The following is a 26,786-nucleotide window of genomic DNA, read 5'->3' as shown; positions in this document are numbered from 1 at the left end:
TTTTCATGTGTTCCTTATGCCTCGGGGTACCTTAAAATGTGTTGTATATATTCCCACCTTATTTTTAAAATTGTTTTTATGTCTTTTAATGTAATTTTAAGGTCCTAGAATTCAAATTCTTTATTTTGGGACCTTGAGAAGATATGAGATTAAAATGTTATTAATTAGATTAATTAATTACAAATCCTGTAATTAATTAGATTATTTTTTTAATCGCCTGACAGCAAATATGTATATATATATATATATATATATATATATATATATATATATATATATATATATACAGAAATAAATACTATATAGTTATTTGATGTGAAATACAGGGAGGATGGAAATTTGTATTTCCCAGTGGTACCTGAATGCATGGACGTATATGACTCTCCTGGCGAAGTATGACGTCTGTGGCCACAGGTGATGCGGCACACCTTTACTGCGCTCACAAAGGCTGAGGAGGAATGCGGAAGTGTCGCTCGGATCGGACTTTTTGATTATCAGAATGACCACGATTGGCTGATTGATGGGAGGACGGCATGAGACGGACACGGTGAAACATGTTAGCTCACTTCAACACCGGGGACCGAACCAACATGTTCTACAAGCGTTCTCAGGTAAACACACACACACACACACACGCACACGCACACACACACGCACTGCGAGACACCGTCTACGTTTCAGTGTTAAACACGGTAAATGTATTCATCACATTACATGAATTTAACAGTCGGTATCATGCTGTGCCTTTGTCTCACCGGATGCTTGTGTGTTTTTAGCTGAACCTAAGGTTCTGCTCAGTTTAAACTTTACCTGAGATCCTGAGTATCATGATGACTTCATTCCTAACAGCTGTAGCTGATTTGTTGAGCTCTATATTTCTTTTTCATGTTTTATTAAACACATGTGGGGAATTGGCGCAGAGCTATAACGTTGGTTTAAAGACGTTTCTGTCCATTTTAATGTAGTGCGCGCGCGCGCACACATGCACGCACACAGTTACAAAAGTGTTTTTAAAAGTGTGTAGTCAGTCTGAAAGGCAGTGGAATCAGCTTTTATAGGCTACCTCATAGATCTTCCTCCTCCCTGCGTGTTACATCTGGTGGTATTCCACGAAGCTGGCTTGGCTCAAAGTTTATTTCGGTTAGCTTTACTAACTTAATTCAGAGTTCAGTTCCACAAATGAGGTTCAGGGCGAGGGTGGCTTGGTAACAGGGGCTGTCTGTAGTATAGGTTAACAGATGGAACACAAACAATCCAATTCAGATCAAACAGGGTTCCTGTTAAGGATGCACAATAATATCGGAATGTTATCAGAATGAGACGGTATTGGCTTGAAAAAAAAAAAAATGATATCAGCCACCGCACCAAATTCTGCAGATATAATAAACCAATAAATAATGGACTGAAGCTGCATTTACTTTTAGCACTGCGCTGCTGTACAGTTGCACTTCTTACACGCTCCCTGTGAACAGAGGTTATGTTTACTGACAGTCAGTTATGAAATTAGCCAAATTTGCCCTGGCTGTAGGTATTGTTGTGATTCTTTCAGGAAGAGTATCATCCAGCTTTCAAGTATAGTTTATCTTTTGGATTTCTTTTTGTTTGAAAGCAATTGTCATAAATAAATATACAGATCCAGGTATATATTTTTCTTATTTTTCACAATAAATGAGTATTATATAACAGATGTGATGAGAGTGCTATGCACCATAGTACAATATGCTTCTGTCAATACAGAAGAGAGTTGATTATCTCTGCAATTATGGGTACAGAAAAAATATTGGTATCACTATCGATATCAGCTAAATGAGTTGTTAAATATTGGCTTATCGGATATCGGCAAAAAAAATCAATATTGTGCATCCCTAGTTTCTGTCATTTGTTAGGTTTTATCATGCTGACTCATATTGCACTGTTCTTTTTCCTTTTTTAAAGCGTACTTTGAGATAGTCGCTTGAAGATATTCAAAAGGGGGTGTTTGTATCACACAAGAGCCTGTTCTGCTGTGGACTGAGACAACTGTTACCCCCCCATACTTCTCTCCCACTCTCTCTCCTCTATCTGTCTCTCTCCAACCCCAAACAGTCGAGACAGATGTCTGTCTAACGTGAGTCTGGTTCTGTCCGAAGTGACAAGTTTTTCCCTGCCATTGTAACTTGCCAAATGCTGCAAAGTCCTGTTCTCATGGTGAATTAAGATAAGATAAGACTCCTTATCTGGTCTTGATGTTGGGTTTCCGCAAATAAAATTTTATTAACATGTAGGGTCTAGAACTGTTAATGCTTTTGTAAAGTGTCTTGAGATAACATTTGTTATCTTGAACAGTCTTTGTTATGGTTGGAGCTCCTCTGGTTTGAACTGTGTGGAGTCCTCTAGACATCACTGTGTTCTCTGAGCTCACAGATCTGCAGGTCATTGACTACTGACTGGTAATTCTAATGGAAACAAAAGGAACCACAGGTTGACTGCTTCTGCAAAACAGGGCAAACAACAGCATAATAAACAGCTGCAAGTTTAAACAGAGAGAAAGTGAGGCACATCAATACAGCTCATAAACACTGTCCAGCAGTTTATATAAAGCCTTAATGCTTGTTGAGATGAATCACTTAAAATTCCATAATTAACCAAAAATAGAGCAAAGAAACTTTTCAAATGTTGACTTTGAGAAATGTTATTGTGTCGTTACTACCTGCTTTATGTGACATAATATGCTTGAGATGTATGTGGAAAAGCAGAAACCTTGGTGTCATACAGATAGCACTGCCTCATGCATTTCGGATGAGATGTAGAAGTATTTTGAGCTCATGACGGTGTTGGCCGCTATGACGTAGAATCAGTCCAGAAGTATGAAGTACAAACTAGAAAAGCAATTTCTATAGATACAGCGCTGTGAATGCAGAATGCTGAAGCAGCTTGTGCTGAACTGCTAATGCAGAGTGACTGAAGATAAGTATGAAAATGGTTGAATGAAGTCCTGAAAAGCTTGTGCTGAACTGCTACTAATGCAGAATGCTGTAGAAACCTGTCATGAACTCTTGGATGAAAGGAAGTGGATGGATGAATCAATGGAATTGGTGAATGAATTAAAAAGTTTAAATAGCTAGATTATTCAAGAATTTAAGGAATTAATTAAAATTTAAAGAACATTCATGGAGATAATTCTTTGACTGAGGGAAAATGGAAGTCTAACCTTTAAAACACTGTTTAGATTTGATACTTTGTGCCAATGTGTGCGTTTATAATCATGTAAACCTGTCAGCTGAGGCCCATCTGAAGCCAGATGTTGCCATGGTGATCATTGATTACTCACTGCCATCAGAGAGCTGGTTGAGAATGTTGATTACCAAGACCTTCCCACTGAAATTATGGTGTCAAACTGCAATGGTAACTTGACCAAAGGTGCGATCAGGAAAATGACCAGACCATATGAATCCTGAGACCCTTAGGAAGCTGTCCATGTCCATTTCATTTACTTTATTTGTCATTGCAACAAGTACAACAAAATTGGGAACAATTAAAATGTAATTGCAATTGCATTCATGTTTGTAGACCCAGAAATGTGGTTGTGACGGTGAATGATCAATGAGCGATCCTCCACTGACCTCTGAGAAAGACCCACTGGAATTAATATTGGAGCACATGGGCTAAATTTTGACTTTTCCTGACTGTTTACCATTTTGTGACTAAGTGCTCTATCCTTTTGCTTTAAAAAACATTTTGCCAGAAGCTGGACAAAATTACCTAAATTTTGATACCATAAATGTGTTCCTGGGGCATAAATTGTGGCCAAGGGGACAATATCTCCAAAAAGTTTCCAGATTGTGTCTCCCCCTCAGTCCACCCTGTTGTTTGAATCTCCCACTCTAAGCTGCGTTTCCATCAAGCAGTACGGGTCGGTTCAGTACGGTTTGAGACGGTTTGGGACAGTTAAGTCTGATCCCGTTTGCGTTTCCACAGCAAACTGTGCCCTCTCGTGGTGGGCGGCGTGTAAGCCGCATGCCGGAAGCCACAGCTGGTAAACAATAGCGCGACGCCGTAGCAGCTTACCCCGCTAATAAATCCAACAAATAAGAAAACGCGACACAGTAAACAAAGAGCAATGATGGAAGACATGCAGCATTTTGTCCTCTCTGTGATTGGCATGTAGCTCTTTGATACAAAGTGCGATCAAGCTTCGTTTCAGAGAAGTCTGTGTGCCGCCAGGAGAAATGCAGCCGCTGTCGGGGTAAGTGACGATTCTTTTGATCAATCAACGGTCTGCAGTGTGTTGCTCCACCTCCCGAGAGCGGATCGGTTCAGTCTGGCACCCATACGAAAGGGTCCCAAAAAAGTGGGACCGCTCATCTCGGTTTTTAGGGATCCGTCTGGGATGAGTCAGTGGAAACGCCGCTAAAAGCGCACCGTACTGAGACGAACCGACCCGGACTGCTTGGTGGAAACACGGCTTAAGCTGAAACATCCCCCCAATACACACCAATGTTAGATGGCTCATTGAAGGATCATTGTGAAGAAACAATGAATGCTAGGAAGAATATGAAACCCACTGAATGAAGCCAAAAAGTAGCTGAATGTTTTTGAAGTTTGAATGAAGTTTCTAGCTGAATGTATGACTGGATGAAAAGGGTTTGAAGCAGGCTGAAAAATGTCCTGAAAGGTGCAAATCCTGAAGATTCCACATTCATTCTTTATGGGACTGAAATCACGAAAAACATGAAATATCTCTGAAAGTATTCGTAAAAAGGTCATGAAAAGCCATAACCCCCTATTCCCGAATAGGATGCACGTTTTGAAGTTTGAACAGTGAAAATCAGTTGAAGTTTTTAGGAGTAGGGGACGAGATCTTAAGACCCTTATGCAGCCCATCTGAGCTTTGGGCACTGAACCACTCTTAAAAACCATGATCTTTGAGCACAGTACATCACTGCATCCACAAAATGAGGTTTAAACTGTACTATGCAAAGATATAAGCATATCCCAGAAACAGCAGACTCCTCTAACTTAGCTTGTTTATGATGAGCTGAAGGGAAGTAGAAAACTATCCTGTACTCTGATGAATCCAAATCTAGCATTTCTTTAGGAAAGCATTGGACCTCGGCACTAATGAGGAGAAGGAGCACCCGGCTTGTTCTCAGCTTATGGTCCAAAACCAGAAGCCTCAATGGTTTAGGAGACAGAAGAGTCCATGGCACGGGGAGCTTACACATCTGTGAAAGCGTCATGAATGTTTAACACTATCTACAGGTTTAGGAGCAGCATGTGCTGCCATCCAGACCATTACTGTGGAAGCCCTTAGAGATCTCAGAGAGACAACAACAAACCTCATTCTCGCATGGCTCTGTAGTAGAAGACTCCAGGGTCTATAGACATTTCACTTGGCATCACAGCTCTTATTAAACTGCGGTTGGATCTGTAATTTTTTTCCAGTTTTTTTTTATCATTGGAAAAACAGCTAGAAAGTGCAGCTACAGCTGGCTCAAAGAGAAACAAAACCAGCTGCTGGGTTTAGGAAAAGATGTTGGTATAAAATGAGCTTTTAACTTGTGTTCATGCTCTATTCACTGAGTTTAGGGCTGACTTGGGTATTTGTGCGGTGAGTCAGCTCTGCTGAGCCTCATGAACAGCAGGTCAGCAGCTGATAACAAGCCAACGGTCACTAGTTTACATGTCCCACAGATACTCAGCTCATTTGAATAACCAGAAAGGACATACACAGCTATTTTATGAAGCTCTGTATGTCCAATGTTAACCTGTGTGTGTGTGTGTGTGTGTGTGTGTGTGTGTGTGTGTGTGTGTGTGTGTGTGTGTGTGTGTGTGTGTGTGTGTGTGTGTGTGTGTGTGTGTGTCTTAGGAGAACATTGAGTTGTGGGACAGACGGAAGAACAGTCACAGTCACAACAACAGTCATGAGCCTTTACTTCCTTCTACGGTAAGTATGTTACCTGTGTGTGTGTGTGTGTGTGTTTCAGTGTGTCTCATACAGAGCAGGTAACCGTTTTTATCAAACAAACGGTGTGTACTTTAACCTGTTAGAGCATCATTTGACTGTTTGAAACAGATAACTCCTGAGTAATCACATGCATGCACCCGCACACACGCACAGGCACACACACACACACACACACACACACACACACACACACACACACACACACACACACACACACACACACACACACACACACACACACATGCACAGGCACGCGCACACACACGCGTGCACATGCGGGCACACACACACACACACACACTGACACACTGACACTCACCATGTGTCTCAGTTGATGGAAATGATCACTTACCTGCACTAACCTGTTGAAACACAGACCGGTCTCTTTATCATGTTTATTGAAACAAACGGTCACTGACACTATCTGCCATGAGACAGCACCACATGACCTGTGTTTACAGTCCTCCTGAAACACCTGAACAGATGCAACAAAGCTTGGGTGTAAGTGCAGCCCTGTGACCGTCCATCTGTGCTCCACCTCAGCAGTGGAGCTGAAAGGTTTCCCTCAAGTGTCTGTGAGTGGTTCTTCTGGCTCTGATGTGTTTCAGCCCCAACTGAGCCTCGACAGCATGGAACCTTTCACAGCTACACCTGGTTTTGTGACAAGGAGTCGGACACCTAAATTACATTTAAAGTAATAGTCCGGGATGGAACAAGTTGGGTCCTATCACAAGGTTTAGGGCAGAAATTACCCCTACAGCAGTGTTTTTGTGCAGCAGAAGCCCAGAGCGCTCGCACCAAACACCCCCTTCCTGCTCGTCTGACGGCTTCCTCTGCACTCAGACAGGGACATATTTTACTTGACCAAAAACACAAATAAACGGACTCCCACCAAAAAGTCTGATATTGGTCTGCATTCACGCTTTATTTAGAGAATTTTCAGTGTGGTTCTTTCACACAAATACACCGCTAAATAAGGCTCGAGTTCTCATTGTGTCGTAAAACGGCGCTACCTCTGCTGCAGAGCCACAGCTGGCTACGAGGCGCTCGCCGCTGAGTGTATCAGTCAGCGCTTGGCATGCCAGATATGAACAAACGCAGGTAGTCTGCCAGGACGAAGAGACACGATGAGAACTAGAGCCTTATTTAGCGGTGTTTTTGTGTGAAAGTAACGCGCTGAAAATTCTCTACATAAAGCGTGAATGCAGACTGATATCAGATTTTTTCGGTGGGAGTCCATCCCGCTCCATCCCAGAGTATCACTTTAAGCATCTGTATTGTATCCTAAAGACAAAACACCCTGTTCCTGTGTCACTTCAAATTTAGACCAAACCACACATAACCAGTCTGTCATAGGTCGTGTGTTGAAATAAAGACCCACTGAGGAATAGAGTGACACTTTGTTGTTCTTACTGGACAATCTTCATTGGACCTGGATTTTACCTGAACCTGGATATAGTTTCAGTGCACGGGTAGCACCATAACGTCCCTGTTTCTTCCAGTGGTCATGTAACAAAATGTATACAGCCTGTACCAATGACGTGTAGGCAGGTGGATCCTGGACCAGTGACAGTCTGCAAGCAGATACTATTGCTTTTTACAGCAGACCAGGTTTTTGAAGCACAATCAAGTTTTTTATGGTCTTTGAAAGATGTTCTATGTTTTTTAATTGTAATCCAAGATGTTGTCTCTTTCAGCTGTTTCAAGGCGAGTCAGTGTTTTTTCTCTCACATATTTACGGTTACATTGAGGTGTTTTAAGGTGTCAGTCAGTTTACCGTATTTTCCACACTATAAAACCTAAAAGCCTTAAATTTTCTCAAAAGCCGACGGTGTGCCTTATAATCCAATGCGCCTTATATATGGATCAGTATTGATTAATCATGGCTACCATGTTCAGGGGGCGTCGCCGGAGTAACAGCGTTAAGACCCGGTAAAGAGGAATTCTGCTAAGTGCTAATGTTAGCTCGCAGGCTGGCCCGGGCTTCTTCTCTTGTTATTTGTCAGAGCAATACAGCGCCTTCCCCCAAAGGTCTGGCATTTGAACTGATCTCTGGAACCTGTTTTTGTGGACGGCAGAAAAGGCTTTGTCTTTACAGCGCACTTTTGAAAATGGCACAGAAAACAGTTGGATAGGAAAATGTGTGGCTCCGTGTGGATGTAGCCTGAGTTTGACTGACTAATCTATTTTGTTGACTTTCCTTTTAGCGCAGCTCTATCTAGCAGATGCATAACGCAACCACAGCCACTACTATAGCTTCTACTCTATGCGCCTTATAATGCGGTGCGCCCTATATATGAAAACAGTTTTCATATAGGCCATTCATTGAAGGTGTGCCCTATACTCTGAAGCGTCTTATAGTGCGAAAAATACGGTACATGTCTTTTGGTGTTTTCATTTATTTAATGTCTTTGAGTGCAACTATGAGCTAGTAACAGTGTTTAGACATTGTATGGTGTCTTCTTATAAAAATTTCAAAGCAAAGTTTTGTGCTTTTTGTGTGTGTGTCACAGGCTGTTCACAGGACTTTTGATTATGTCTTGGTGGCTCAGAAAGTGGAAGATGACTCTGACCACAGAGCTCAGAGACAGAAGATGTTTATCCAAGCGCTGCAGAAGAAGAACATCACTGTCACAGTCAGTCTGCCTTATCTCTTTCACCGTCACATGACCTGGTAATAACCACACACCTGTTGGAGTGAAGTGATGCAGACTTTTCTGTGCTCCAGGAGATCTGTCATGATGATAAGGTGTTTTATGGGCTTCGTGCCCCTCGGGAAGTATTCGAGGACTACCAGTACCTGCTCAAGGTGTCTGACTCCTGCAACTGGTGTGGAGATGTGAAGGGGACTGTCACTCAGGCAACCAGGTAACACATGCACACACATTCACATTCAGACTCACTGCTGTAAAAGCTTGGGGTCAGACAGACAGTATGAAGTTTGAGACTATAAAATGTTTCATTCACACTGAATATCAAAAACCACTGCTGTAAAATGCATCTCCACTTTACACAAAAAGTCAAGCAATCTGGGCTGAGCAGATGATTTCTTCGGTGTAGCAATGACAACAGCAGAATAAGCTGTTTGGCATTGGCAGAGACAGTCTGGCAATTTGATATGGACAGATCTCTCATCCTCAGCCCTGCTGCTCAACCCACAAGCGCATATTCCTCATTTATGTGGCTCCATTTGAAAGAGAAGTAACAGGCTTCAGGTGGGATAAGACCAATCCTTTGTTATAGCTAAAATGAAACACACATTACCTTTTTTTGCCAAGTTAATAAGCCTGGTTTTTACTCTGTGTTGACCTGTGGTGGCTGAAGCAGTCCTGAACTCTGCATGCTTACATTGTACTTGTCTGCACTGCTCTGCACTGCTCTGCAGAGCTCCGTTAAAACATTTGAGGGCATTGTGGTTGACGTGACAGTGAGACCATCTGTTTTGGTTTGGGCTCTGGGCATTTTATGTTCAGTCTACAATGATACATGTTCCTGTTGGTGCATGTCAGACTATGAATGTAGGCTTAGCACTGATTTGACTCAGCAGTCTCTAATATCAGAGAGACACTAACCCGACTGCAGGATCTTACCTTCCAGGTAAAAATGTATTTATGGGTGATGTTGAAATATGTTATATCATATAAATCCCATTTTTTCCCTCCTGAATGACATCTTAACTCACCTCATTTCAACCCTTTTGTTTTTCTACAGAATCAGGATCGTCCATTTTATTCTTCATCAGACCTTCATCAATACAGGCGGTCAGTGTGGTCAGTTGATGATGTGTTGTTTCCAGCTGTTCAGTCTTCAGTTATTGGTGATATTAAATGAGATATTAAGATGGGGTGTGTACTAACCTGCAGGTGTGTTTCCTTCTATCAGAGAACCTGCAGGAACTGTTAAAGAAGGACGTGTTTGAGACCATGTTCTGTCTCCATGAGGTGAGTCAATCAGTCACCACATCTGCTCTGTGACCATTGACTGCTAACATAATCTGATCAAGTGACCACTGACACACCTGGATCATGTGACCACTAACATTCTTTGAACATGTTACCATTAACTAGAGGTCGACCGATATGGGTTTTTTGGGGGCCGATGCCGATGCCGATGCTTTCCAAATTTGGGCAGCTGATGCCGATATGCATAGCCGATTTTTCCAATTTGATATTCAGGCCGATTGTTAACTAAATATATATTTATCACATTTTTGTGAAACGGAGAAATTTCTGAGCAACTAAAATAAATCTATTACAACAAGTTGTGTCCAGTCCTCTGAACATTTTTTCAGCTTTCAAAACAATGAAATATTTTGTCTGAGTAAACACACAATGTAACAAGCAGTAGTAAACATTCACACTCTTCTTAAAATGTCAAAAAAGAAATTTAAACTTATTAATATAATTTGAACAAAAGTATGTAATGTATCCAAGTGGTTCCACAAGTTTGAGGTGCTCATCTTTTTTGTGCCTGATCAAAAATTGCGTCATTTTATACAACGGATCAAAATCGGCTTTTTAAAAGAAAATATGGCCGATGGCCGATAGAGACAAATGTCCAAATATCGGCCCGATATATCAGCCGGACGGCCGATATATCGGTCTACCTCTACCATTAACTCACTGGAGCATGACAACTGACACATTCTGATTGTCTGACCAATTGCACACTCTGAACATGTCTGTGTCTTGTTTCCCATAATGCTTAGAAAAAGAAGCAAAAACACCTGAGGGAGAATTGGGCTCGATGGTCGGGCCTGTTTGTAGGACAACCAGTCAATGAAGTCAAGTCAGTACCTGTGGTGTGTGTGTGTGTGTGTGTGTGTGTGTGTGTGTGTGTGTGTGTGTGTGTGTGTGTGTGTGTGTGTGTGTGTGTGTGTGTGTGTGTGTGTGTGTGTGTGTGTTTATGTGTGTGTGTGTGTGTGTGTGTGATTGTGTTTGTGTTTGTGTGTGTGTGTGTGTGTGTGTGTGTGTGTGTGTGTGTGTGTGTGTGTGTGTGTGTGTGTGTGTGTGTGTGTGTGTGTGGTAGTAGTAAGCAGTCAGGAATCTTTTCCATCTGTCAGCTAGCTTGTAAGCCCTTACAGTGTATAGTTTGAAATCCAAAACGCTGAAACTGTTTTCTTGCCACTTTGTGGTGGCCATCTAATCAGATGTGTTCATATGTTGCTGAGATCAGACTAAATGTGTGAGAATTTTTAAATCTCTGTATGGTCATAAGATGTAAAAATCCCTGAATCTGTTGGTAAACTGATCACAGTCTGTTTTAAAAAGAGATCCTTACGAGATTTGCTGAAACCCTCTGTGTGTGTGTGTGTGTGTGTGTGTGTGTGTGTGTGTGTGTGTGTGTGTGTTTGTGTGTGTGTGTGTGTGTGTGTGTGTGTGTGTGTGTGTGTGTGTGTTCCCTGTAGGTGTTACTTTGGAGAAAAAGTGGCCCTGTACTACCTGTGGCTGGGCTGGTATACAAAGTTGTTGGTCCCTGCTGCTGCCCTGGGTGTGGTTGTATTTTTGTATGGGCTGGCCTTTTTCAACACCAACCCTCTCATGTGAGTGTGACCTTTGACCTTAAAAAAAAGCTGACCTTTGAGAATGACATGTGAAATGACATCACCATCCTCCTACATGCATAATAAGCTCAGTGCCTACCAATAGTAAAGCTGTTTCTTATTGCGCCTCCTGAGGGCCTGGAGCAGTTCCTTTTGAAGTAGTTTTCAGTTTTTGAGCATTGTTATTGCAGCATGTATGAGGTAATTAGCACATTTATTCTATTCTATCACTGTTTGTTTGTACTTAAGCATTTCCTTTTTAAGTTTAATTGTTTGAGCCTTTGCAGCACATTCCTCCTGATGAGGAGTGTTCATGCCTTTTCAGATCACCTGCCCAGGTGTTTAAAACATCTGCTGAAAATGAAAAAGAGCTATATGAGAGCTATACTGAGAGTAGGTCAGACAGCAGCAGACTGTGCACTGACTGTCTCATTGAAACACACCGGAGTGTGCACATGCCCGCGGATAAGCTGGAGTGAATCGTCAGCGATCTGTTACTTATATATAAAAAAAAGCTCAGGAACATGTCTGTATAAACCTTAATGTGAGTTATTATATAATATAATATTATAAGGGGTTGTTCACATTTAAAATCAAAATATCACATAAACAATTTTGACACAATCTTTTATCATTTTTCATTTTTCCATTTTTAAAACCAGGACAGAAAAACATGTTTTTTCTGTTTTTCTGTTATTCCGTTATTCAGTTTTGGTTTTAAAACAAAAAAAACAAGTCAGTTTTTTCATTTTTTTTATTTTGTTTTGAAACAGAATAACGAAAGAACAAACCATACACGGATTTTCCTTGTCCTCCTGTCTGCTTCTGGTGCCCCCTCTAACAACATCTGAAGTGAAAAAATGGAAGGGGGAAAACATAACTTATGTGTATTTATCTGCAATATCAGACATGCATTTACATAATATGCTGTCCACATGCACGAAAACCTTACCTTTAAAAGCAACAGCATTTTTTACATGTACAGCCATGTGTTGTTCAAACTTCGGTTGTGGAAATGACTTCAAAGTAAGGGAATGTGTGTTTCTTTAGTGGCAAAGAAGTCTTCGGAAAAATTGAAACATGCATCTGCAGGAAAAAAAATAATGGTGCATAAGTGAACAAATTTTAGCTTAAAAGTTGTATTCCATTGTATGATTTCACACAAAGTAAGAAAACAAATAAGCAGTTCCAGATCAGCCAATATAATGTACACACAGTTCAACTAGCCGACGTTATCACAGCATTCTAAAAAGAAAAGTTCTTTGATCTAATGTAATTCATGACTGAGAGTCATCAACTGATCAAGAAAGTCTGTCCACTGCTTGATAATTCTAGCGATACATTCACGAGAAAAGTACAATGGTGACCTACCGTAATGGTGGAAGTCCAGCTGATGAATGTAGCACAAAAGTGCCATCCCTTACCTTCAAATGTCAGAGGAGCTGGAGGTGGAATAGCCAATCAGACGTGTAATACTGAAAAAAGGGAATAGTTTCACGTCACATCCGTCTCACATTGGAGCTGGCTACCGATTCACGTTGGAGCAGCCGTTAGCCTGCTGAGAGTGGAGGTCTGCAGCTGGACCCCTCTCGATTCTCTTCCAGCTCTCCACAACGAGAAACAAATGCGGAATGTTTTTAACTTTCACTTTCGCTTTTCTGCGCACTCTGCCCTCCTCTCTGAGTGCCGTTCGGTCACAACAATCAGCTGTGCACTGCTCGAAACATGACAGCAGATGAATTTGATGCTATTTTACAACAGGATACCAAAATACTGCTAGCTGAGAAATTATAAGAAGACAAACCTCGATACAATTCAACCAGACCCCAGGCTCAACGACTAAAGTCACTAGAGTCCTTTCAGCATCACCAACTTTATCCAGGTAGCTGCCAGGTAGCTGCTTTATGGAAATGAAAGTAATATTATCTCCAATTTTAGTTAATATTTTGAAAGTATAATATAATATAATATAATATCATATAATATGATATAGTATAATATAATATAACATAATACAATCAGCCAGTTGAATAAATCTGAATGAATTATTTTACTGGAACTAAAAATATGTAACTACATAAAGTTTGGTTTAAAATAAAGTTTGGTTAAAAATAAAATTTGCTCAACTTAACCTAATTGAGATTTTCCCGTTTTTGTATTCATAAAAAATCCAACTAAAAGGTCTGCTTGAATCATCATACTGATGTCATTTTATGCATCAGAGGTTTGGATTTAACATTAATAAAGTGATTTAGAGGAGAAATCAGAATATCAAGATATATATCGTGTCTCGAGCTATAGCCAACAGATATCGAGATATTGGATTCTGGCCATATCCTGCAGCCCTACTCTTGCTATGTTTTTTTACTCGCTTGCATCTCCCTGTATGCTCTCGATTGTTGAATTTGTGTGGGCGAGGACTAAAAAAGTGTGTGAGGCAGTTTACTCTGCGCATGTGGTATGAGATAATTTGCTCGTTTGTTTGTTTTATAGCTCGTGCGACATATGACACAAATATGACGCCATAGCTAGCCTCAAGCAGATTCTTGAGGAACAGTGACTTTTAGCACTCACGCGTAGGCTTCATTTTTACTGACTGGATGTTGCCCCTTGATGTCCATGCAGCGTCAGTGAATAAGCCATGAGAACAAACCTGTTGTCTCCCAAGTCCCTTTTGTTGGACTATGATAATATATTAATATATGACATACTACAGTAACAAAAGCCACCATCAGTAACACACTATGCCCAGAGGGGCTCAAATCCTGCCAGGTGTGTCCCCCTGTTTGAGCTAGTACATGTCCAGGCCCATCTGAAGTTTGCCAGAGAGCATATGGGTGATCCAGAAAAGGATTGGGAAACCATTATGAGGTCAGATGAAACCAAAATAAAACATTTGGTAAAAACTCAACTTGTCATGTTTGGAGGAAGAAGAATGCTGAGTTGCATCCGAAAATCACTATGATGCATGGTGGCAAAAAACCTCATACTTTGGGGCTGTTTTTCTGCAAAGGAGACAAGACGACTGATCTGTGTCGAGGAAAAAATTAACGGGGCCATGTAGCTGAGATTTTAAGCCAAAACCTCCTTCCATCACGGAGAGCATTGAAGATGGAACGTGGCTGGGTCTTCCAGCATAACAATGATCCCAAACGTATCGCTCAGGCAACAAAGGAGTGGGTCCATAAAAAGTATTTCAATGTCCTGGAGTGGTCTGGCCAGTCTCCAGACCTCAACCCATAGAAAATTTATGAAAGAAGTTAGAAGCCCCAAAACATCCCTGCTGTAGAGGAGATCTGCATGGAGGAATGGGCCAAAATACCAGCGACAGTATGTGCAAACCTAGTGAATAGTTAAAGAAACATTTGACCTCTGTTATTGCCAACAAAGGTTATGTTACAAAGTATTGAGCTGGACTTTTGTTATTGACCAAGTACTTTTTACCACGATAATTAATCAAATACATTCTTTACAAATCCTTCAATGTGATTTTCTGGATTTTTTTTTTCTCATTTTGTCTCCCATAGTTGAAGTGTACCTCTGATTAGGATTTCAGACCTCTCTCATCTTTCTAAGTAGGAGATCTCTTAAAATCAGTGGCTTACTAAAAACTTTATTGCCCTACTGTTCCTAGTGAGTCAAATTCTCTTAGTTCTCCTAATGTCCTGTGGGATGTATAGTATGGTAATTGTACCATTTTGTTGTTGTTGTTTTTGTTTTTATTTTGTATTTATTTATTTATTTTTTTCATTTTGGCTGCATAATGATACCCCCTTGGCACACTTACTGCCCTGCTATTGCCCGCATGAGGTCTGATACCCTATAATACGTTTTAAATTCAAGCATTGTGCAAGTGATTCTTGTAACACGTGACCATTGTGCAACCATGTGTTGAAAAATGTACATAGAAATTAATAAATAAATCATGAACAAAAAAAAAAAAACATCTGCTAAAAGACAGGGGAATCATAGCTCATGTATCTGACAGCAGAATGTAATGATGGAGCAGAAGACAGGCAGTGATGTATTTACCATTCCCCATTTTCTACAGGACCGCTAACCTGTATGTATGTTTGTATATGTATGTATGTTTGTGTGTGTCTCACAGTAAAGAGGTGTGTAACTCCAGCGTGATCATGTGTCCTCGCTGTGATACCAGATGTAAAGTATGGCAGCTGTCAGACACCTGTACCTACGCCAAGGTGAGCTCTACATGGCCTCAATGTGACAAACAGAATTAGAATTATACACCCAAATTTGATTGCATGTGGACATCAATGTTTAAATTATTAATTACAGCCCTCTTTTCAACCTGTGCGACTGTTTTAAGGTTTAACTCACATTAACACCTTAGCTGTTAATATAGACTAACATTTGCACTAAAACTAGCTGCTGGCTTGGTGCTGGCTAAAGTGTCAATCATGATCCTTGTTTCAAGACAGTTAAACTAATCCGTGATGTGTTGTGTCACCTTTTTAGGTCAGCCATCTGTTTGATAATGAAGGGACAGTTGCTTTTGCCATGTTCATGGCCATCTGGGGTGAGTCAATGATAACTACTCCATGTGGAGATCTTATTAGCTTAAGATAAGATCACACAGATGTGATGTCTATGAATATAATTGTAATAAATTTGATAATCTATAGCTTCCTTAGTTGCTTTGGTTCATTTTCAAATCAGAATTGAAATTCTCTAAACCAGTGTTTCCCAGTCCTGGTCCTGGGGACCCCCTGCCCTGCATGTTTTTTATATTCCCGACTCCAACACACCTGATCCAAATGATCAGCTCGTCATCAAGCTCTGCTGGAGCCTGATAACGAGCCATTCATTTGAATCAGGTGTGCTGGAGTGGGGTAACATCTAAAGGCGTATTCAGACCTGGACTGTTTGGTCCACTTTAAACGGACCAGGGTCCCACGCTGGTGTGGACTTTTCATGCAGGTGTGAATAGACACAAACAAACCCTGGTGCGGACCAAACAACCGGACCAAGACCCACTTTTTGAGGTGGTCTCGGTCCGCTTCCAAACAAACATTGGTGCGGTTGGTGGTTCTCCGGTGCAGGTCTGAATACAAACCAAGATCCAACCGAACTAACTACAGGATAGATGCGCCTTTTGGGCCTATAAAGCCACCTTAACCTAACTGTCTTTGGTTCACACCTGATCCTCCATCTTCTGTTTAGCCACACTGTTGCTAGCATGTTGTGGTTCAGAACACGCAGAGCATAGCTTCTCCTTTAGGTATGCATGATATCATCGGCACAATATCGGTATCGGCTGACAAAAGCTTAGAAACACGTTTATCGGTATCTGCAGATATGAAAATTTCAGCCAATAAGGTTATTCAGTTAGGATTATTATTATTTTCCATCTGAAAAATAAACTCCTTAAATAAAATGTATCACTTCATGTATTTGCACTGCAGAGCTCTGTGTCTGTCACCAGGTTGTTACAGTAGCTCTAAAATAATCAAATGTAACTTGGTTATGTTTAAAAATGCATTGTACATTTAAAGTTCATGTGATCTAAAGAAATTATTTTTCTCTATTTCAATACTGAATGTCTTGAGTTTGAAAAAATAATACATTTCTTATTCATGGTAAAATCAAATGTTTTTTGTCTTGTTTTATGTGTGTTTCTTAAACAAATAAGACCGTCACAATAAGAGTAACATATAAATGTCAGTACAGGATAGACTTAGCTTTCTTTCCAGTGAAAAAAACTAACAAACTTGTGATTATCGGTATCGGTATCGGCCAAAAGGGGTTTCAATATATCGGCTATCGGCAAAAATACAATATCATGCATCCCTAGTCTCCTTGCTGCGCACATTCGTCTTTGTTGTTACAAAATTTGAAACGGTGTTGTTAAGCCTGCTTTGAAGGAGCTGCTCTTGAAACTGAAAATGATTTTGCAGCTCTAATAAGAGCACAAACACACGTTTACCTCCATTTCTGGGTCTGTATTCTGTGTGCCGCCCTTTGTCAGTGCTGTCCAATGAGAGCACTGATCGTTACACATGTGGATGTGTTTACAGAATATAGTCCACTTGCAAAAAGTACTATACTAAGTATCTGAATACGAACCGCGCCAAACAGAAAAAATAAAGTCCGCTTTTGGTCCGCCACACAAGTGGACCAAAGGACTTTTCTGGTCTGAATACAGCCTAAAACATGCAGGGCAGGGGTCCTCCAGGGCCAGGATTGGGAAACACTGCTCTAAACTACTTTTTCAGTCTCCACATCACTGTTTCACTTGTGCTCATCAAAAAAAGCAGTTCCTTATTTCTTCGAACAAGTTGCAAATGCTTTGAGACATCCATGCAAATGATCATGAACAATTCTCTGCTGTTTCCTACATTATCAATTGCTTATGTCATGTTGATCAAAATGGATTATCATGGGTCTCTGTTTAACAGTCTCACCCCCCAAAACATTTAGTTGCGAGTTCATGGCACGAGTTTTTACATGCAAAAAGGTTGAACGAGTTATCATAATATGTCAAGCATCTTTCTACGCAATCCCAAGTGAATTTTTTTTCTAAATCTGTCTGGATCGGTGAATTGCTCCCTGGTCAGTCTTGACTTTCTCGAACGAATGGAAATGTGTGAAGCATTAGATCAACCAATGATCTATCACTTTTTAGAAATAGCTCAAAGGTTCATATATAAGGTTCATTATAATGGTAGGGGAAACACTGCATACTATTAATATGTTCAGAACAATTAATGAACTTTGTTTGGTTGATTCTCTTTTAGATGTTAAAATATCGATCCTCCTCCACTATTCATTCATATGCAGTCTCCTGCGCAGTCACCCTGGCCATCCAAGCTGTGCCTTACTCTACCTGCCTGCACAATGAGGCGCAGAGAACACTGCTACAACTTCAGTGACTTTTAAGCTCATATTAAGTCATTTAGGTGCAGTACAGCCCTCTAACACCCCCACTATTGTTTAAAATGACTGTTGAGAAGCAGTTGCAGCGATCATTGATCACAGGTGATGTCCACGTTTGTGCACATGTATGAAATGTACCGTGCTGAAGCCATCCTCTCCAAAGGTGCCAAAGAGGAGAAGGGAGTCCTGTGGTCACACAGGTCAAACAAAATGGACTTTAAAGAGTACATGAAAACAGTTCAGATAGCCAGTGTGACCACGCTGAGAGACTGCGAGACATCCGTCAGTGACGGTCCATGAGCATAGACTGAATAAAACATGGACAAAGCATCCGCGACGTCACACGTCTGTTCCTGAAACCATGAAATGAAGCCAATCCGCAGACGCAGCCACATTCCCTATGATGCCAGCTGTGAGGTTTTTTTGAGCAGCTCCTGGGCGCTCAACGGTCATGGGACTGAGCAGGGCGTTGTTACAACATTCAAACTGGGCTCCTCCTCCTTGGCTCGGTGCCAGCCGCAGTACACACCCACAGCCTCTGACCTAGACTATGTGAACACACTCACTAGCCCAGCAACCACTCAAGAGCCATGCATCTGACCCAGCATGCCAGCACAAGCTAATCATGGGTATTTGACTCATACCTGGTTAGCATTAAGCCACCTTGTGTCTCTTTTCGTCCTGTGCTGCTCTCCATGTTTCTGAAAGCAAGTGAAAGTCAAGCCAAACTTCACCTTTGTTTCAGAAAAAGCTTTATCTGTTTGAAGTTTTGTTTCACTTTGGTAATTTTTTCTTTCTCTGTGCTATGTCCACTAGTGTAGACGCCCGGGATAGCTTCTTCTTTTTTTCCTCAACCCCCAAAGTCACTCACACACTGGGTGCTCTGTGATTGGCTGATGTAACCACTCTTACTCTCCGCCCAGTAACGTCCTGATACAACCAAAACATTAACATCCAGGCAGAGAAGGGGGTTGAGGCATACACTGAAACACATGCACAGAGACCTAGAAGCGATGATCAAGCAGGATTATTCCTGTAAAAGTTGACAGTTTATTTTTTGTGGAAAATCCTGCAGACACTACCTCTAACAATGTCCAGATGAATATTAAAAATCAGATAAAAATCCAGACTATTGGTCAGGTGGCCAGTAGACAATAGCCACGTATACATGGACCCAAATATTCCGCTTGTATTCGGTTTATTTGCTCAAATGGAAAGAATTTAAGCTTTGTATACACCTCATTCTGAAAGAAGTGTCAATCCGAATGGACATTTAATCAGTTTCGCGGGAGTGGAATATTCCTTTCCCCAAACCTATTGAGGTATCATGTATCCACTCAAATGGAAAGTTGTCAGGGTGCGTTCTTTCAGCACATGCTCAGATGTGACATAAGACTAGAGACTAGAGACGTTCCTCAACTTTAAAAATGGCGGTGAGCAGTCAAACTCCGTACTAGTTTTCCCAAAACAAAACTAGTACGGAGTATTGCAACACTGTCATAAACAAACTGTCGTCCTCCATCTTTGATAAATCTTGTGATGTTTATGTTTTTCTGCGCATGCCCATTGGCTATTCTGTTTGATTACAGCAGCGCATGTTGACCAGAGGTTGGAATATTCCTTTCCATGTATACTATTGTTTTCAGAAAAGTCATTTGGAAAGATTCCATTCAGAAAGATTCCATTCGGAAAGACGAAAAACTCCTCATGTAACCGTGGCTAATCCCAAACAAAACTAGTTGCGCAGCTTTAGCACTTGGATATGAGAAACTGAGAGTAGGACTTTCAAAATTTTTGGTTCTCAGACATCACAGCTGGATTGACAGGGGTTGATTCTGATTGGCAGGCACAGGTTGTACGTCAGAAAAACACTGCCACATATGGGTTGGTCATGCTATAAGCAGCACGTATCAACTAATCGGCTCGGTTACATGGGGGAAGAAAGTATCTTAAAAACAAAAAAAGATGAACATTCATTTTTGAAAACACACGAGTACAAGACTTTAGATATGGCACACCCAGGTTTCAGTCAAACCTATAAATCACTATGATGATCTTTTATTAGTTCATTTATCAGTACAGCTTCAGAAGATTCAGATTGAGTATTCATCAAATCATATTTAAATTCAACACCTTGTGGTTCAACTGCATCCAATGTTTTACTGTGTGTGTGTGTGTGTGTGTGTGTGTGTGTGTGTGTGTGTGTGTGTGTGTGTGTGTGTGTGTGTGTGTGTGTGTGTGTGTGTGTGTGTGTGTGTGTGTGTTTTAGCCACTCTGTTTCTGGAGCTGTGGAAGAGACACAGAGCTCGCCATGTGTGTCAGTGGAAAGTGTATGACTGGTGTGAGGAGGAAGTAAGAACCTGTCAAAGCCATACATCAAACTAAGATTGACCCATTGAATTCAGCCCCTTTATCAACTTCATGAAGTGACTTTAGCACATCAATCTTTATTTCAGGAGGAGCTGATTCTAGACATCGTCAATGATCCAAACTGTAAACCCAAACAGTTTAGACACTCATACCTGCGCAGCGCTTTGGTCCTCACCCTGGTGACACTCATGGTAACACACACACAGACACACACACACACCAAGGTGTATTTTTTTAGCCAAAGCAGCATTGAAGACAGACTGTGTTTGTGTCTAAAATGTGTCTCTCTGTGTCTGTTTCTGTGCCAGCTGTCCCTGATCATTGGCCTGGCTCACGCGCTGGTGGTGTTTCGGGTAGTTGCAGCCCCGTTGTTGTCAGAGGGAAGCTGGGAGTTCATCAGAGATCATGCTAACACAGTGGCGATGATGCTAGGGGCCGTGCTGCACTATGTTACCATCCAGATTATGACCCGGGTACGTTGGCTTGAAGCAAACCTCTGACCTCATACAGTGCGTACCTTTAAACACAGTAGAGGGCTGAATCAGTTAGAGAAAATATGCATTTGATGTTTTATTTCATGTCCCAGCATATGGAGGGATTCTTTAGTCCTCCTGTCTACAGTTTACCTGTCTGTTTACCTGTTTGTTTTTAACTCTGAGCCAGAAATGTGCATGACTTTCAAAGCACAAACATGTTATTGTTGTAAAACCTGTCTCAGGCTGCACAGTGGTGCAGTGGTTAGTGCTTGGCTGCATGTTCTCCCAGGGTACTCCGGCTTCCTCCCATAATTCAAAAACATGCTCTTTAGGTTAAGCAGTGATTGACCATTCCGCGCTGGCCACATGAGACCCTGAATAGGCAAAAAGTGAATGAATGAATGAAAAAATGAACCTGTGTCTCTTTGAACCTCTTGCAGGTGAACAGATGGGTCTCTTTGAAACTCTGTGAAATAGGTAAGGTTGACTGTGAAACAGTCAAGTTAAAACAGCTGATGATTTGACCTCATTTGTACACGACCGCCTCTCTTTCGTACTTGTCACTCTATAAAACCTCCCTACGGCCTATAGTGGTCAGTTACATGCAAAAAGGCAGAAAGGAGGGGGCTGGCAGCTCTTAAAACAGTTTTTTTTTCTAGCTTTCTCTTTGTGGTTGTGACGTTATTTTTCCTGGCTCTCTATTTGCTATAGAGATTGTGCTCATCTGTGTGTGTGTGTGTCTGTCTGTCTGTCTGTCTGTGAACACATGCAAGTCGAACATTGCCATGCGCAAAACAGGGAACAGAAATGTCAGTGTGACCACTTAGAGACAGACATGACATCCTGTTATCAAAATAAGGCAAACAACATAAGGCTGTTTGGAGTTTGGATAAAAGAACAAGTGACAGACCTGGTCTGTTCAAGAATAAACCTTAAATTACTTCTAATGTGATTTGGCACTGTATAAAAAATCAAATTAACTTATTTACACCCCCTCTCCAAGGGGCTGCGTGTGCTGCTGTTGAGAGGGCACCCTCAGTATAACAGTAGGGGAAAGACTGATTGATTTTCTCCACCTACTGTGATATTTATCAGAAGTTTTTCTCCACTGTTATATGAGCAGCACTAAATGTGTTATTATGTGGTTAAAACAGCCTGCCTTGTTTATATTGTTTTTCATCAATTTTTTAATCAGAATTTTCAAATAAAATATCCCTATATATCAGCCTTCTTCCCAAAAATCTGTCTTTAAAATCTTCTTATATTCAAGATGGTCTAATATTCAAATTAGTACAATGGTATTCATCCAATTAGCAATCAGTCGACCAGCATCTGTGCCATGCATCGTACAAAGTGTTTTTAAATGATACCTCACTTTAAGAGTTTTTCCCTTTCTCTGACTGTGATATATCTGAGGGACTAATTTTGATTTTTTTTTGTTTTATTTATGTGTATTTATGTGCACATGTCTGTGTGTGTCAGAGAAGACCAACTCGTTTGCCGCCACTGAGAGGAGCTTCACGGTGAAGATGTTCACCTTCCAGTTCTTCACTCTCTTCTCTTCACTCTTTTATGTGGCCTTCTTTCTGGGCAGGTAAACCACCAGATACCTACTCCCATGCCTCTTTTGCAGCACTTTGTGTGTGTGTGTGTGTGTGAAACAGGAATCATTAGTAGTTTGGAGCTGTACCAGCTGTCTCATTTTTTTTCAACTGTCCCTGTAAATTCATAAAATCAGAAGCCACTTCAATGGCAGAAGCTACATTATACTCTAAATAGGATTAAGATTTGCTTGTTTCGTGCAATCTTCTCAAACAACGCTTTTTGTGATTATCTGTCAGTGTGACAAAGGTGTGAGGAACATAATGGACACATGTGGCATGTACATTTAGATGTTTTCTCCTCTATTTTGCCTTTGCACCAAAGTCATCAAAAGTGTGCATCAATGCAGGTTTGCTATTTAAGGGCTGAATGGCCCACTCCTCCTCTACACTGCATGGTTTGGGACCACGTGGTGGACCCTCCACAAGGACACACAAACCAAGGGCTAGTGTTTTGGGAGAGTGTGTAGAGGGTGGTTTGGGATTGGGCCCGACTCTAAAGTCTGAGTACTGAAGGTGTACTGAAGAAGTCCAGGAGTTCAGTGGCACTGTAGCACTGTTCAGGGTCCAGGGGTACAGTGTTGCATCAGAAATATGTAGGACAACATCTCTGGACATGTAATAGGACTTCTGTAGCAGTTTCAAGTTTTGTACATAAGAGTAGCAGTCCACAGTGACGAGTTCACTGTTCATTAAGTTACCTGTGCTGTGGTCTGAACTTTAACCTCATGATGTTTTCACATCTCAGAATAAATGGACACCCAGGAAACTACGTGCGAATTGCCAGATGGAGACTTGAAGAGGTGAACTCATCAAGTTTTACACAGGACTAGCTTGTGTGTGTGTAATTACCACAGGACTAATGTGTGTGTGTCTGTTGTAGTGCCATCCCAGTGGTTGTCTGACAGACCTCTTCATTCAGATGGCAGTCATAATGATGCTTAAACAGACACTCAACAACATCTTTGAATTCACTGTGCCGTAAGTGTTTTTTTTTTCAATGTAGATGGAAGAAGCAGTCCAGTGACCTCATAATTGACCTCTAACAGTGACCTCGTAATTGACCTTCGACACTGACCCCATTATTGACCTTTAACAGGGACCCCATTTGTAACCTCGAGCACTGACCTTACTTGTGACTTGGAAAACTTACCTTATCATTTAGCTTAGCACTGACTTCATTACTGACATTAAGCACTGAACCCATTTGCTTCTACACACTGACCATTATGTAAACCTAACATCGTTATGAAGGTAGCCTTGAGCACTGACCTCATTATTAACCTTGAGCAACGACCCCTTTTTTTTGCCTCTGCACGTTGACCTTTGATTCTTCACACACTGACCTCACTGACCTTGAGCATTGACTTTTTTGTGACTTCTTCCCTGTGTAATCTATTTACATGGTTTTTAACTTTGATCCTCTGCATTGCAGCTGGTTGAAAAGCTGTCTGAGAAGAAACACAGCTAAGAAACTGGAGAGGAAGTGTGGTTACTGCTACAGGAAGACATGCAGAGATGAGCAAGGGCATGTTGAGCCATGTGATATATGCAAACTCAGGGACTGGCTGCGCAACTACCATCTGGCCAACACTGATGCCTTCAGCTTGTTCAATGAGTTCTTGGAGATGGGTGAGAGTTCAGTCAGATCCAGGTCACACCCCTAGGTTATCTGGCAGGTTGATGTCCTCACACAACCAACCTGCTGGTGTTTTTTTTTTTTAAATCTGCACCGGGGCTAAAAGAGACTTTGAATCTTTGCTGTCACTTACTTTTTAGGTAAATGACTTTCTGTTCTGTCTCTCCTCCAGTGGTCCAATTCAGTTTCACCACCATATTTGTCGCAGCGTTTCCCCTCGCCCCCCTGCTAGCTCTCATCAACAACATCTTTGAAATCCGTCTCGATGCCATCAAGATGGTCAAGCTTGAACGGCGGCTGGTTCCTAGGAAGACCAATGATATTGGTGAGCGCTTAGCGTGATTGTCTTGCAAGTTGAGAACTACAACACTGAGGCTCTGTGGGGTCTTTTACTCTGTCAGCCACATGTGCTCTCTCTCTTCAGGTGTGTGGACAAAGGTGTTGGAGGCTATAGGTGTGTTAGCTGTGATTGCTAATGGTCTGGTAATAGGTGTGACATCAGACTTCATCCCTCGCCTTGTCTATCGTTACCGTTACGGCCCCTGTGTCACAGGCAAGGCTCATACACAGTAAGTGTGGACTCAGCAGGTGAAACAGCTGATCCCAGGTCAGGTGTGTGTCTCTCATGTTGTGTGTGTGTGTGTTTTTCTGTGTGTTTCAGTTGCATGGAGGGCTACATTAATGACACCCTTTCTACAGTGTTCATGTCGCACCCAGGGTTTCAGAGGGACTTCCGACCAGATCAGCTCGTCACAGACAATGGCCTCAATGTGACGCAGTGCAGGTAAAGAGATGAAGAGCTGTGTATCACCTATCACTGTGTCTGTCCTATTTAACCTGTATCTCTGTGTGTGTGTGTATGTGTATGAGCAGCTTCAGAGACTACAGAAACGATGAAGACTACACTCTGACCTCTCAGTTCTGGTTGGTTCTTGCTATACGCTTTGCCTTCGTCATCCTGTTTGAGGTCAGACTTCAGAGTCCAACAGAGATGATAACACTCATTACAGAAACGATCAAACAATTTTGTAATATCTATGTGTGTGTGTGTGTGTGTGTGTGTGTGTGTGTGTGTGTGTGTGTGTGTGTGTGTGTGTGTGTGGCTGCAGCATGTTGTGGTGGTGTGTAAGTTCATTGCTGCCTGGTTTGTCCCGAACAACCCTATTCATGTGAAGAACGATCGGCTACACGACAAACTGGCTCGCCTCAAAGAGGAGCTACGGTAAGCGGCATGGGACAAACTTCACACTGTAAATATGACAAATGATGAGAAACAACAAGTCATCAAATCTGGCTACAGAATAACTACCTGACACAGAAATATGAAGCAGGTATAAGAGGAGTATTTGATGTTTGTGTCTGTGTGTCTCTCGTCTGTAGTGAAAGGAAGCGCACTAAATCCACAGAAGTCTGATTTGCTGATGACCTTAAGCCTTCTGACAACCCCTGTCCTGCTGAGTGAGGATTTAAAGGTTTTTTAAGTGATTATTTTATTTAAACTTCCTGTATGTGATCACGAGTTTGTGTTTACTTTCTGTAATGGCCTGTGTTTGATAGGACTTAAGTAACCACACACACACACACACACACACACACACACACACACACACACACACACACACACACACACACACACACTTGGATGTATTTGTTAAAGTGTATGAAATTATATCATTTGTCCCTAATGATGTTTCAGTGATTAAAGTTGTTGCTTTTAGCGGCAGCTTCACCTAGATCTGAAGAAGCTGTTTTCCACCCACATCAAGAAATCCCATGTAAATGGATGTCCCATACTGAGCATATTGTGATTGTCACGCAACACTTGAGTCTTACTTTAATGTTATACTCTCTTTCAGCAGACTGCTAGTTGTGGGTTTGTACAATAATTTGTTACCTGACAGTGTTGAAAATTCTGACAACCCAGTACATATTTCATATTCCAGATCCCAGTATCCAGAATATTGCCATGATGTTTTGCAAAGCAATCTAGCCATTTATCGCAGAGTTATATATACACATATATATACACGGTGATCTGGACCACCTCCAAAATCTAATCACATCTGCTTTATCCCATTTTGAACATTTCCATAAAATTTCATCAAGATCTGTTAGCTACTTTTTGAGTTATGTTGTTCACAGACAAACTCTCCTCAAAACATAACGTCCTTGGTGGGGTAAATATACCGAGACAACACACAGCTCACTTTAACCTTTGATACACAGACTGATCCCTGTCTCATGTTTGATGATGTACTGTTTGATGTGACATTGTAAATGAAAAGAGCCAGTTTATAATTCATGAACCTCATCA

At 41.3% G+C, this 26,786-nt stretch overlaps 1 protein-coding gene across 2 annotated transcripts; it reads left to right on the top strand.

Annotated features, from left to right (window-relative positions):
- The first annotated feature begins 387 nt into the window (after positions 1–387).
- On the top strand, positions 388–26,459 carry LOC141787854 (anoctamin-9-like). 2 transcript variants are annotated; one of them, XM_074666537.1, is made up of 24 exons: positions 388–611; positions 5,849–5,926; positions 8,461–8,583; positions 8,676–8,815; positions 9,659–9,708; positions 9,830–9,888; positions 10,656–10,735; positions 11,355–11,489; positions 15,598–15,691; positions 15,969–16,029; positions 20,656–20,738; positions 20,843–20,947; positions 21,065–21,229; positions 21,673–21,709; positions 22,715–22,826; positions 23,582–23,636; positions 23,717–23,814; positions 24,269–24,465; positions 24,645–24,797; positions 24,897–25,041; positions 25,134–25,256; positions 25,346–25,439; positions 25,582–25,694; positions 25,853–26,459. In XM_074666537.1, exons 1-24 carry the CDS (start codon positions 555–557, stop codon positions 25,884–25,886), a joined length of 2,391 nt encoding a protein of 796 aa, XP_074522638.1. In that variant the 5' UTR covers positions 388–554; the 3' UTR covers positions 25,887–26,459. The 2 variants fall into 2 exon arrangements, with proteins under 2 accessions (XP_074522638.1, XP_074522637.1); XM_074666536.1 differs by having other exon boundaries at positions 9,659–9,717.
- Positions 26,460–26,786: the final 327 nt, after the last annotated feature.

The sequence above is a fragment of the Halichoeres trimaculatus genome, unplaced genomic scaffold (genome assembly GCF_033239565.1).
Source record: "Halichoeres trimaculatus isolate MK-OKI-2021-1 unplaced genomic scaffold, fHalTri1.1 fHalTri1_scaffold_3, whole genome shotgun sequence".
In the NCBI taxonomy this organism is placed as follows: domain Eukaryota; kingdom Metazoa; phylum Chordata; class Actinopteri; order Labriformes; family Labridae; genus Halichoeres; species Halichoeres trimaculatus.
This window is presented reverse-complemented; position numbering and strand designations above follow the sequence as displayed.

Coding starts and splice junctions, on each gene's coding strand:
- LOC141787854 (XM_074666536.1), top strand. CDS start 555: ATGTTAGCTCACTTCAACACCGGGGACCGAACCAACATGTTCTACAAG. Junction 612..5,848: donor TGTTCTACAAGCGTTCTCAG/GTAAACACACAC, acceptor TGTGTGTCTTAG/GAGAACATTGAGTTGTGGGA. Junction 8,584..8,675: donor AGAAGAACATCACTGTCACA/GTCAGTCTGCCT, acceptor TCTGTGCTCCAG/GAGATCTGTCATGATGATAA.